A 14240-nucleotide genomic window follows, 5' to 3' on the forward strand; every position below is an offset into this window, starting at 1 on the left:
AAATTCTCGGTGGCGATAACAACCGTGTGGTAATATTCATTAGTCAACGCTTCTTAAATCACGAAACAATGTTATGCCATTGTTTGTTGTTTTCTTCAGTCTTAAATGGGGCGTCCACATACCAGTGCATTGATTAGCTACGCACCTGTTGTAAATTCATTGATTGCATTGACTATTGGTCAAAACTTGCAATGTGATTTTAGAACTCTCTTCATCGAATACATCCGAAATTGGCAAAATTTTCAATGTTTTGAAAGGAAGTTCTCGGCAAAAATGGTACCTAAAAGTCAGTTACACGATACATAAAGGGCAGAGATTCCAGGCGGATGTAACCTCTGATCAGACCAAAACCAAACCATTGTCCAAACTTTATTCCGCTGGTTCCCTTTTACGGGCCCTGTCTTTGGTCTGTAAACACACTCGACTAGGGTCCAACCAGAGGTCACTTCCGTCGGGGATATCGGCCTCAGATATATAATTATAACTTAACATGGTTTTTAGCTCCCTCAGCCCCGACTGGTTTCACTCAAGATGTGAATTCATGCGGTGACACGTCAGTCACAATGACATGGGACGCTGTATCACAGCTGCCCACTCAATATTTCCAGGTACGCAACCCCCCCCCCCCCACACACACACACACACACACACACACACACACACACACACACCCTGATGTGTTCAAATAAAAAGGCTGATTCAACAGAAAATGTCACAGGAACAATTTTTTTGTGTTCTACTTCTTTTTACCCCCTTTTTACTTAACCCCGTATGTTTGATTGGGGCAGTTTTTATACATTTTTCAACTTTTTGAGACTCAATAACTTATAATGACGTGTGTCTCCAATCTGGAAGCTTTCGATAATGAATTCGCAGAAAGAGTCTGATCCATGAAAAAACTAGCTAGATAAACCCTCGAATATTCAATTCTTAAGAAGTCTTGTAAGTTTAACTCATGCGGTCGAAGACTGCCTTCCCTCACAGCAAAAACTACTGGCAAGTCATAAAAACTAAGGACTTTTTACCCAAGGTCTCGAGCACGAGTAACAAGAATTTTATTATTTTAACAATTGAATTCAAAATGACCTAAATGTACAAAATTTCACAGGAATTTATAGTCCGTATCAGTATGAAAATTTACAGATCCATCTAGATATAGATAAACTGATATGGGTTAATTTACACCTTCGTTGTGAACAACTTTTTCCCCTTGCCCTATATGGCAAGTACTAGTGCAGTTTTTTGCACTTAACACATTGTTCTCCCTACCTGAGAACATGTCATTTCTATCTGCTGGGAGGGTCGGAGATTTCGTTTCTGATCATATCTGGTGATGGAAAGGTCGAATCTATCACACAAATTTATGGTTTATGTACACTGAGAAACTTGTGTTATTAACAAATTTGAATCGACGATTCGGTTCAAATTAGAAGCCATTATTCAATTTCACTTCACCAAACATCAGGTAAGAAAGTTTTCTTTATATATCAAAGTTTTAACTTAAGTTGCTAAGTTCGCCACTTCTCGATATATCACATCCACCCTCCTTTTTTAAGCAAGTTTGTAGGAATAGCTTCTCCGAATCTTTCAGGTTGTTCTTTATTTCTGCTTGAAGTTCTCGTGGCCACTGAAGGTTATTCCCCTTCAACTACTGAGGTTTCTTCAGTAGAGTTGGGTGGTGCCACGTCTATGTCGTCCCCACTGCTCTCAGACTGTGAGTCAGTAGATTCAGTCTTGATGTCGTCAGGTTCCAGCCGTGCAATTTGGTTGTCACTAACAAGCACTGTCTTGTTTGAATTCTCCGGCTGAATGAACGAAGTATTCATTCCTTTACGGATAATGAAAGTAGCTGGAACCGTTGGTGAACTGTTCACCGGTTTGAAGGGGACTCGTTCACACAGATCAAAATCAGTGACTGCTGGAAGTCTTACTTTGCGTCCCAAAAATTGCTACTTTGTTGCGTCGTACAATTTTCAAACGATGAGGCTTTATTTTGTAAGATCTTATAAGTCGGAAATTTGATCGTATAAGATGTGATACGATAAATTTTATTTTGCAGCGTCTGTTGAGCAGAAATTCATTATGTAATATCTGAATATTGTCTCATCGGATTTGATAAGAACATGCATCGCCTTACAGGTATTTTGCGAGACAACTAATTACGAAATTTGTGAGATTTTAAACAATGAAAAGAGACTCGTTTTCAGATCATAATAATTAATTGTTTCCTGTCAGTTTTTTAACGTTTTTTTGATCAAAAACAAACTGGACAAAGCCTCTAACCAAAATTTCGAAGACGAATCTTTAATATAATTTAAACTACTGAATTTTCCTTACGTGAACTTTTCTAGTATCCAGAATCAACTACAGAATATTAGGTTTAAATAAAACGTCTCGGAATTCAAACATTTAGTTCAAAATTGCTGTTCAAATTCGTTCACATCCTTTATTTTAAAAACCCAATTTTTGAAATTCTACTAAAGATCGCTAAAGTTTCTCTCACTGTCTCACTATAACAGACTCACCAGGTGACGCACAGACAGAACGGATCTCAAGTTTTGTAGAGCCAAACTGAATAAAACTTTTTGTTCACCCAGGTTGAAAGAGCCGGAGACCCTGCCGGGTTCTCGAACCAGACATCTCCTTTCACAACTGCCACCAGTCTGTCTGCTTCCACCAACTACACCTTCAACATTCAGGCATTCTTCACTTGTGGATCTCCTGGTCCTCAGCAGAAGGTGGTCAGCGGGACAACCAGCAATATATTCCTAACAGGTTCTTCCCTTTTTGGTCAACTATTATGTCGAAATCATCCACTATTATACCCAGGTCTGGGTACAGACTTATGAAAAGACAATGCTCGACCAAAATGAACTATGAAAAGACTATACTCTACTCAACTGAGCCATGAAAAGAATTTATCTGGACTTTAAAACATGCTGGACTTAAGCTCGACTCAGGTTTTTCACAGAAGACTTTAGCTGGACCCAAAATTCATGAAGTTAGATACCATCAATAGCTATCTTATCAGATCTTGCAAGACTGTTGTAGGATAAACGGACGTTCTTGCAATATCGAAATTATCAAGTACTATAATGAAGTTAGATACCCTAAAGTCTTGTACCGATAGCTATCTTGGAAGATATTGCAAGAGTCTTGTAAGATTACAAACGGTCCTGCAACCTGAATTCAAAAATTGCAACGAGAATTCAAAGATGTCAAACGTCTGCTAGTGTCAATATACGGATATATTCGGCCTACCCCAACCACCCCCCCCCCCCCCCAGTAACGAACTTTTGTTTTGTTATTTATCACGTTACCACGTACAAAAAATAGCACGCGATTTGCATTTCAGCCCCTCGCCCAGTCCATTAACCCCGATCATTTCACTTCTCTATCATTTCACTCTAATTTCATACCCTCTAAACTATGTTTTGTGACTCTGAGGCGGAAAATAACGCACGTAATAATCAGAACTCAGGACACGTGTATCATAAAGTTCCAATAGACCAATAATGTAGAGAGATAGTATAGAATCGTCCTAGTTTTTTTTTAAAATCAGTGAATCGATTGAAATTAGGAATTTGTTTCCATTTTAGCCCCGAGTGCCCCAACACTGACAGAAAATGCAACTGCAACAACTTCATCACAAATTGTCGTCAATTTCGTGCCAGGATCAATTGTCACTGGATGGTTAGTATTCACTGCATCATCCAATACCCCTCATCGATGCCAGTAATACGAGCAGTTAGATCTCGCTATAATAGTGCCAGATAATTTTTGTTTTGGAGTTCAAATATGAAAATATTGTGCCGTGATTATATTTAACGTGGTTTAAAATTTTCAACTCTCTGTAGATTGAAACTCTTAAAAATCTCAGAATTCTCAAAAATGTCTTAAGTTTACCACAATTTTCAATTTTTTCATGTAGTGCTTTCTTTGTACTATTTCTATCATATCTATTAAATTGTATTCTATTAAATCCATAGTTTGTAGATTTTAAAGCTAAGTAGGCCTCAGCGCGAAAAAATTCATTTTAATTTTCAGTTTTTGTATTTCAAACGAAATACACAATAAGTACTGGTAAAATTGTTGGACAATGATTTTTAAGTCAAAAATTAACTGAAAATTTTTTATCACAAAATTCCCGAAGAAAGTCATTAAAAATTGTACTTTCAACCAGGTTCTTTTTCAATAGAACTTTTGAAAATTCCAGCCTTGATGTGTCTGTCGTCAATCTACAGACAGTATCTTGAAATTTTTTGGCGATGTCACCAAACATTAGAGTAATAATCTCTTGTAGCGACTAGAATAATTTCAGCGGTAGCAAAATCAGCGTATGCTTGTTTTATAAAGTTTCGTCTGGAATTTTTGCAGATTTTATTACGGGCGTCTACCGGTACCAAAAACAATCTACTTCCAAAGAAAGTGGCATGCGGTTTCAAAAGCCAACCTCCGTACATGAAGGAAAACACTTCAATTTTGTGAAAGTGGTTTTCAAAAAGCAATTTAGAGCCCTAAAATGAAAAAGAGGATCAAATATTTGTGAAAAGTACTTAATTTGGGCCAAAAAGGTATTTCACAAAATTTTAATACCTTTTAACGGAAGCAAAATAAGACAACTGTGACAGGACTACCCAACAAAATTTTTGGAAGTACTTTTCGCGAAAAATGAAATTTTAACTAGATTTAGCATTCTAGAATACATTTTCATACAAATGAGGGAACTGTTTCTGCATTTCTTTTTATTAGATTTTGAAAATCTTTCTTGAATTCCTCGACAAAAACGCCAAACTAAGCATAATTGTTAAAGTTGACATTCTTCCCTCAATCACAGTCATCAAAACAAAGGAATAAAAGGAACAAACTCAGATCAAATTAAGAATTCATCTAAAAAATTTTTTGCTCACAGTTAAGGGGCTGATTGATCCGCTTCCCAAACAAAAAGAAACATCAATGATAAATCTTCCTCCTTAATTGCAGAAAATTACCTCATTTTTACTCCAAATTGATTGTTTGTCATTAATTAGGGATTAACCTCTCAATTTTTCTTATCTAAAATTTACAGGTTTTGACGTTTTGTGGGTTAAGCTTTCTTTATCAGTCAGTTCAATAATTCGAGTTAATTCACTAAAAGTGCATCCGGTTCCTTTTAAAGTGATCTTGCTTCCGTTTCTTTGTTGTTTTTATGGTCTATCTCCATGCTCTCTTTCATGTTCGGTTTCCTTAACGGGCGCAGATATGACTAAAACATGCCGTTACAACCGATAGGACCTAAAAATCAATATTGAAAACTAAAATGAGGGCTTTTTGCGAAATTGATCAGCCGCGTAATTTATGTTCTTTTTTGTTCCCGTCTTGTTTATCTTAAGTTTTCATGTTTTGTGGATTATGCTTCCTTTGTTTGGTAAATTAATTGGTGCTACTTTGTGAAATCTAGTAATATGGCTTCTTTCAAAAGTGATTATTGCTTCAAGTCCGCCGTATAAGAGCCAAGTACGGTCCTAAAATATGTGAAATCTTATTACGCGAAATTTCGCAGTTGCTGCTTCCGTCAAACATATTTTGCGGTTGGGAGCAGTTTTCATTTTTCAACTTTCAGTTTTAGAAAAAAAACTGCGTGACTTTTCATATTTGGCACCGCCTTGTCGACCGCGATTTTCTAAAGTGTGTTTCACAGGCACAACTTATTAACATAAAACAAGTGTAATATGGTAACAAAAGCGAGTAATTTTACTCAAAAATATGGTACTGGTAGGCGCTCGTAATGTGCCCAGCATAGAAATTCTTCTTGACTTCTAAGTTACCAACAGTCAATGGCAGTCTTGACACAAATTCTTATAACTACCTGGTTTTAGTCCACTTCGAAAATAACCATTCACAATTTAAGTTTCGTGGCATCAAAAAAATGCAATTTGTTCTATCGTCTGGTTTATGCTGCAAATGTCGAAATTAAATGAGACGAGCTCTTTCTAATATTTTAACTCAAAGTTCTTTCGTTATCTAAGAATTGAGCTAAATTAATGTAAAAATACAATAGATATTTGGAAATTGCTAATTATTGGTCTCAATGTAATTTAAATTTGATCAATACATATGTTGAAAATGAAAGCCACATTCTCAATAATTTTGTCCGCTTTTTGACACTCCAAAATATGGTTTCTTTATTCCCAGGAAATTAAGCCACAAATTGTCAACGTCAACTGGAGCGGGAACAGATTTGAGTCCTCAGCCATCTGTGGGAGACACAACTGATACGATAGACTCTGGGTTGTCTCCCTGTACTGCTTACACTGTTGAACTAATTCCAGTCTACTATACCTGCGAGGGACCAAGTGACAAGCTTAATGTCACTACCAGTAAGATATTTGAGATCTAAACTAATTTCTCAGATTTAGCTTTTATTTTTATGGATTGCAATTCGCTCTCTTATGGTTAGTACTAGGAGCAGACGTTTACACATAGTTTGGTGACATTCAAGACTGCCCTGGTTGAGGTCCAGGCCAAAATCATCTCTGATCAGACCATTCCAGGTTAAAGTGACCTCTGATCAGATAAGTTCCAGACCATTGTCCGGGCTAATATGCACTCAAAGAATTCTCCAGACCATGTGATTCGAACGCCTGATACTCAGGTGTGTGCTCGAAGATGGGCTGATCAGAGGTCACTTCGGTCTGGGCACCTCAACCTGGACGACTGAGCTTGATTAAATTGAATTTGAAATTCTGAAAATTTTCAGTATAAATTTAGATTTAAAATTAAAAATGATAATTCTACTCAAGCAGTTCTAGAAGATTGGGTTATGGGTTCTCAGTTTCCAACAGTGTCTTTGAGAGTAAAACGGTAAAATCCAAGTTTGGAGTATTCCAGATGTGTCGCCTAAAGGCAATCAGGTCCAGAAAAATGTCCAGACCTAAAGGAATTTTGGTCCAGAGACCCGCCGAAAATTTACATTTGTGAACTTTCAGACCCTGTTCAAGTGGTAGTCACCTCAATTGCCCAATCGGAAGTAACCCAAACCTCGATGAAACTAGACTCATTCTCAACAACCCAAAGCTGGGACAAACTCACACTCTCGGCCAGCAGTTCCGACTCGGGTTGTTCAGCCACACCCACGACTACAATCAACGCGGGCACTGCAGAGGCGGAGCTCACAGGGATGCAGGCGGGCTGCACTTGGGATGTATCTTTTGTTCACAAGTGTGGATTGAGTGATAAAGAGTCGGCAACTCCTCATAGTACCAAAACATTCTGCACAGGTGAGCATTCTTCGGATGAACCCTAGTCAAAACTTTTTCAAAAAAACTTGGTCTTTTTTTAAATTATTCAAAAATGTTTTTCGCTTAAAAATGGGCAGAACCAATTGTCCCTAAAATTCATCGCTGTTCCGAAAAAGGGGTCAACTTTCTGCAATTTTTAGGCGGAAACAAGAAGCATATCTGGACAAAAAGATTTTTATTTTGTTCTTCACAAACTTGAAGAGAGAAAAGATATATGACTTGATTCATGAACTCACCTGAAAATAAGAGGTAAACTAGAAGTCTAATAGTCCGAAAAATTTTGTACGGGAACACTTTTTTCACGTGTTGCTACATGAAGGCAGTTTTTTCCTAGTTACAGATCATTATAATCATTATATTGTCATTGTTGTTTTGGAAGCTGGCCTTCTTTTCATATTCTCAAGCTTCAGTTCTTCAGGAAACTGTGCATGTGAAACTAATTTTTGTCTGAAATTATGACTGCCATGTATTTGATAATACACCTAACAAGAATTGATGCATTCAGATGCTGAGTTTTCGGTTTTTAATTGCTTTCCAACGAAGTTTGAAGCAACCCATGTAAATATGTGAGTCTTTTTACAAACTCGAATAAGGATATTGGTGTTCTTGAGAATTTTTCTAATTGGAAGTACTATTTGTTAAGGCTGCGTTCTGACTTACAAAAAAACAAGTAAACTTGACGTGTGCACTAATTTATGCTTTTCAAAAGAAATTTTTTAACCGTGCGCATCGTTGAGTGCCTAAATTTTTTATATTAGAATTTTTTTGGCAAATTTTTGAAAAGCTGAGAAGCCAAAAACAATAATTTTTTTGATTTTAGATATATGAATTTTAATTTTTAGCAGTTTTGTAATTCTTTTCGGTTCCTAGGAACATTATTTCTAATAAGTTCCCAATGAGTCTTTTGGGTCGCAGTCTTAATTGCTGAGTTTTGATTTGTTGAGACTGATAATTTCATCACAACAGTTAGCCCCGTCAGTTTCTCATCTTATCAATTTTTGTGTGTCAAGACATTTTCAACCGTTTTTCAACGTTACCAGATCTGTTTCTATAATACAAAAGTTACCGTTTTAAAGATTTCTTTATGTTTTTTGTCAAGGTTTGCCCTTTGATATAAGTTTTTGCAGCGTTGTTTTGATGAGGCGAAATTGCTTTCAGGCAAAAAAAACAGTTTTTCCGTCTGCAATTAATGTTTTGTTGTGTTGGGCCAACGTTTCGACTCACTTCTTTTTGTCTACTCACGATTCTTCTCAAAAAGTTTTAGTTTTAAAATGATTTTGCTTTAACGTTTGCATCATTATTTAGCTTGAACGTTGTGAAACGTTCTTTCAATCGCCTGAGCGCTTTATCCATATGATAGAATAAAATTCTGGGAAGCCTAAGTCAACTACAGCTCAGAGTCGAGGGCGTTTGTGTCGTTTTCTGCAGTTCTAACTAGGCTAACAGTGAGGGTAATTTGTTGCCCAGAAGATCGATCAACCCTAAATAGAACCAACACCGAAGGTTTGAAAGAAAATGATGAAGCAAGCGCTACCTTGTCCCTTTTCTGAGTTTTTCCCGCTCGTCCACTCTTGCAGGCTGTTGAATGTGCTCTGTCCCAAAAACCCTTAAAATCAATGGAGAACACCAGCACAAATGCGGAATCGCAGTAAATAAATACAAATCTCAATCAAATAACAACTTAAGACAAATTCAATTGCAGAAATTTTTGAATGAGTTCAAAATGTTATCGTGATTCACTCGCAATTTAATTAAACAAGTTGCTCTAATTTTTCTAACTGATCTTGCAACATTAAAGACTGTTGGAAGTTTAGTCCCACTAAACCAACTGCTCTCTAGCTGAGTTTTTTCTCTGTCTCTTTTTCTCTCTCTCTCTCTCTCTCCCTTTTCAACTTAAACTCGACAAACTGATTACAACTTTTTCTGTTTTAGCTGACATCATATCTTAATTAAATACATTTTAGGCACTTAAGTAAACCTCTTGGTTCACAATTATTGATTGACACATGCTTAGGAAGAGTGCCCTTTGCTAAACAAACAGATTAACGACAAAATCTGAGATCCTCATCGCTCGTATTTGGGCACACAAATTCGTCGCCAAGCTGATTTTGTTGCTTTTTTCTTCAATGACTATTGTTCTCCATGTATGAGTATATCGCTAATCCGTTCCTCCTAAAGCTAAAATAATTGTTTGGTAAGCTTTTCCTCCTATTCCATGCAATTTGCCGTGTAAAAGACAGTCAAAAACCGAAATTTCATAAAAATCTAAAAATTTGACCTCTAGGGCTCAATTAGGGGTCAATCATCCAAGATTCGGGGTTAACAAAACTAATTATTGTCCTAAAAAGTCCTCTCATATTTGCATATACCCACATAATGTCATCACCTAACTCTAACTAGAACGCGAGCAATGACGGCGCACACTTTTAATCGACCTCCCGGTGACCCCCAAAATTCCAAACTTAATAACTCGCAAAGATGAGGTCGAATCGTCTTCGAGTAATTTTTTTATTAAATATAAGTTGCACACACGTTTGCCTACCAAGTTTCATGACCAATCAGCCAGCAGTTGCATGTCGTTTGCAATTTGAAAATTTTTAAGGAGTCTTGTCGGTCGAAGTCTGTAAAATCCGCATTCGGGAAAAGTGACCGGGGTGGGTCTATTTTGTCACTAACTGCCTGGGTTATCATATTTTTACCATATCAAACTCTTTTGGGCGCTGGAATTTCGTATTTTGCGTTTTTCGGCTTTTGGGTTGTCCCACAGCAGCGACGTGAGGTTAGAATCTGGGGTTAGAATTTCAACTATCGAAAGCTTTTGAAAAGTTACGCTAATCCTCCAAAATTCATAGGGTACTACCAGTACTACCAGTACTCCGCGAGCAATTAAAATTTTACGTTCCGCAGCGCGGGCGTTCGCTAATTCCGTGCAGGTTGATGTGGAGTCAAATCTGACATCAAAATTGGATTCCCCATACCCAAATTGGTCTCTCCCCCAAATTTCAGGTCAATCTGAATCCATCTTTTCGAAAAGATACTATTTCAAATTAATTGCTAACTACTTTTCTGTGATATTTGCCGTATTCTCAAGAATTGCCATTTTACATCCTAAACTCTTACCAAGATCATGCAAAACCTGATTAATCCCATTATTTCTGACCCAAACAGTCATTTTTCACAGTAAAATACCCAAAAAGCTTCAACTCACACTACTTTTTGTTTTAAAAACGGGAGGTTGGGTGGTCTGATTGGCCTGAAAAATATACCCACAATAGAGGACCATTGAGGGGTTCTCCCCATCTTTGATTGGCAATCAACCAATAACTCCTTCCCTTCCTGGGCGGTCGCACAAGTTATGCCCCACTGTGTTTCGAAAAACTGATAAATTACCTTTGTTTTTACTCTAAATCAACAAAAATCTACTCAACTAACTCATTCTGTCATGCATTGCGTACAGTGTTAAGTCATATATATTTTCAGTTGAAACGGATAGTCACATCTACTTTGAAATCTTTCATTATCTTTAATCTGGCCTCTAGCCGAGAAATTGTATGCGGATTTACAAGAAAACTCTACGTCGTCGGAGTGAAAATTATCTTTCGAAAGGGGTTTTATTGCAAGTTGGTTCAGGGCTCACGGTTTTACACCGAGGTCACGCCAGGACTAAGCTAACAGAAAACAATCTGGAATCTATGACACTACAAACTTTTAGTGTTAGACACCTACGGGTATGGTGCCGAAAAATAGTAAAATATAAGCTCGATTGTGACAGTGAAACACTATTTCGCCGTACCCGTTGTCATATGCAGTTTATAACCGAAGCGGAACTGAATCGGGTGTGCAGGAAGCTTGGCCTAGAAAAAGAGCAGCGTGATTGGCACGAGCTATCTAAAGGTATGCATTATTATCCCAATCCCAAATTCACTCTGACTAAATTAAACTTATAATCTTGGGTTTTTAGTTGTCGTGAGTTCGATACTGCACGGTGTGATCCCGTTACGTTTGATGCAGACCACCACAAATTTAATTGCGTGGTCTCTTGTCTATAAACCATTATCACTGGAGATCGCACCCAGGCTGGAGAAATAGAGCAATTTTTTGTTACTTTACGGAATGGATCAAACAAACACTTTTTTAAATGTTCTGGGAAACCCCCCTGACCAGAAAAATCAAGGATATGGAGTACGTTAACACTACAGACTTACGACTAATTGCTCGCCATTGTTGTTTAAACATTTATGTTTACTATGATCCTGAGTGGGGAACAATCTTTTTACCTAAAACTACCTGGAACATATAAAGTAAGGCCAAATGGGAGAATATTCCTGAAATTCCAAGTGCTAGAGGGTGTACGACACTGCCTCCTTATATATCGATGCGAATTGAAATCAACGATCGGGTAATAAATTTCACTTTACGTAATACAGATAGATACAAAAATAATTTAGTTTTTTTCGGTCTTGGCTTGCTCCCTAGCGAGCATTTTTTCCACCGCCAGGGCCACTTTGGTATCCCGTTTACGGATATCATCCGTTTTTATACCGCCTGTAGCCGCCATATTCTATTTGCTTTTCCGTTTTGGAGCCTTTTTCGCCTTTTCCTGATGTGTTTTTTCATTCTGTGCTTGCTGATGTACCACTTTCTAAATGGGAGAGTTCAAATAAGGACGAAGAATGTGATGCGGGCACAAATTTCTGACGAATTGGATTGAGTTTTTTCTTATAATTTGCGAACAAATGCGAATAATTTGAGCTTCTGTGTAATAATCCTAAATAGATTGTCCTAATCACGATCTTTCCAACAAGCCTACATACAAGTATATTTGTCGCATCGTTCAATTTTCAGGCTCCCTATAGTTTAGTTTGCACTGGATGCTGAGCTATAAATAGATTCAATAAAAAAAAATCTGTCATGGGCAGACTTTCATATCAGGAACTTTTAAACAGAGCATTTTGCAAAAATTGTTTTGACATTTAAGCACGTTAAGAAATCAATGCTTCGCTGGCTACTTTGAGATAACATTTTTGAGATTAAAGTATTTTTAATATTGTTAATTTTTCATCCATTGCCGTGTTCACAGCATCCTTGATTCAATATTTGTTTTTCATATTTTTAGTTATCTTGAAAACAGGTCTTCTTTTAAGACATTTTTATTTGCGTTTTGATATGTTAGTTTTTTTTGTTTGCGTTTTGCGTATAAAAAAGAAGGATGTATAATGAAATAGTGTCTTAAAAATGAGGCATGTTTGAAAAACAACTAAGAACGTTAAAAAGTTTGACTAGTGGGTGCTGCTGTAAAAAAGCAGTGGAAAAAATCCATTTGTTCATTGATGAAGTTTTGGGGATGGTTTTCGAACAAACAAACTTTAACGGTTCTTTTTGTGTCAATAGTTTCGTGGAGATGAAGTAAAAGCAATTATAGGATAGCTCGTTCTGTGTTTAGAAACTTCGAAAAACGATATTTTTTCTGTTTCAGGAAATAATGAAATATGAAATTTTTTATTTCAAAAAACGCCAGATTAATTACTTAATAACTTTATAAACTCATTTGTTCTTTGAGACATTGTTATCATTAGAACCATTAGTTTTTTTCAAATTTTGATCATTGGAAAAAAGGAAGGTCTTCCGTGAACAAAGTTTTATTGTATCTGCCTATGATATCTCCCCCCCCCCCCCCCCCCCACCGCCTTCTACGAGGTGGGCAATTGTTGACCCTATATCAGCAAAATCTAGTCATCTAATTTTTGTTCTTCAATTTTAGCCCCAACCACGCCAACCCCAACCCAAGACATTTCAAAAACATTAGAAACCGAGGGTACATTCTCGTTCACTGAAAACACCCCCGCAGCCTCGCAGTACTACGTCTCAGACACTGACGGGACAAACAAGGTCAAAGTGTCGGGCACGGAAGGGACTCGAACCCTGACCGCCAGGATCTGCAAAGTTTTCTCATTCTACGCAGAGTTGAACTGCACTGATACTGCTCAATCGGTCATAAAAGGGGATGTCAAGAACTTCACTTTATGCCCGAGTAAGTTTTAATTGGCGATCACCAATTTGCCGACAGCTCGTTTAGCCGACAGGGAAACTAGCTCGTTTAACGACAAGGAAATTTATGAGAAATTTAGCTTAATTCTTATTGGTTGGCTAATCTGATTGGCCAAAATCAGAAATAAGTTCAACCATTAAGTTGGCGTGCTGTCGTGTTGTTTGCTTATAAACTCTCGATTTTGGTTGTCAGCTAAATCCGCTCGCTCTTTTCGTTATTTAGTTGACAGCATTTAAGATGTTTTTTCAAAGTTAACATTCGAATTTGGAAATAAACAATGTTTTTACTTATTTTAAATCTGTCTAATCTCGTTTAGATATTAATTGATACAAGCTAGCGTATATTTCGCCGCTTAAGTAATCATTTTATTTTGACAAATCAAATTGTACGTAAATTGTCGCCTAATTTTCCATTTTTCGGTTTTCGGCAGCATCGCCTATCGGAGATCTGTTGGGTGACCGCCGTATTGGCCGACAGGGCGTTTAGCCGACAACCAAAAAATGAGAAATTTAGCCGACAATTTAAGTAAAATGAGCAATAAAACTTATTCTGAAGCTGTGATTGGCCAATTTAAAACACAATTTCGTAAGCGGACAAATATACCGCAGTTTTTTCATCAACTAGCGTAACGAGGGTATTTAACCGCATCTGGCCATGCTTCGCGAGCCATGGCCATGCCTTAGCGGCCCGTGGGACTTGATATGAATCAATCACAACCGAACAAAATATCACAACAGAACGGTGCTAGGAAAATTGGCCGACAGGGCGTTTAGCCGACAAGGAAAAAATGGGAAATTTAGCCGACAGTTTTATCATAATTGGTCAGAAAAGTCTCATTGGTCCATAAGTCAGTAGTTCGGTTGTGATAGATTCATATCAAGTCCCACGGGCCGCTGAGGCATGGCCATGGC

General features: G+C 37.4%; 1 protein-coding gene across 5 annotated transcripts in view; it reads left to right on the plus strand.

The window, feature by feature from the left end:
• Positions 1-14240, plus strand: part of LOC142345599 (uncharacterized) — a 306540-nt gene that overhangs the window by 203762 nt on the left and 88538 nt on the right. For all 5 annotated transcript variants that reach the window (XM_075397728.1, XM_075397730.1, XM_075397731.1 and 2 more), the window contains 6 exons: positions 502-608; positions 2598-2775; positions 3600-3693; positions 6175-6359; positions 6969-7259; positions 13042-13311. In XM_075397728.1, coding sequence (XP_075253843.1) covers positions 502-608; positions 2598-2775; positions 3600-3693; positions 6175-6359; positions 6969-7259; positions 13042-13311 — 1125 coding nt within the window. The remainder of the gene's footprint in view (positions 1-501; positions 609-2597; positions 2776-3599; positions 3694-6174; positions 6360-6968; positions 7260-13041; positions 13312-14240) is intronic.

The sequence above is a fragment of the Convolutriloba macropyga genome, chromosome 9, assembly GCF_964194025.1.
Source record: "Convolutriloba macropyga chromosome 9, txConMacr16.3, whole genome shotgun sequence".
NCBI lineage: Eukaryota > Metazoa > Xenacoelomorpha > Acoela > Convolutidae > Convolutriloba > Convolutriloba macropyga.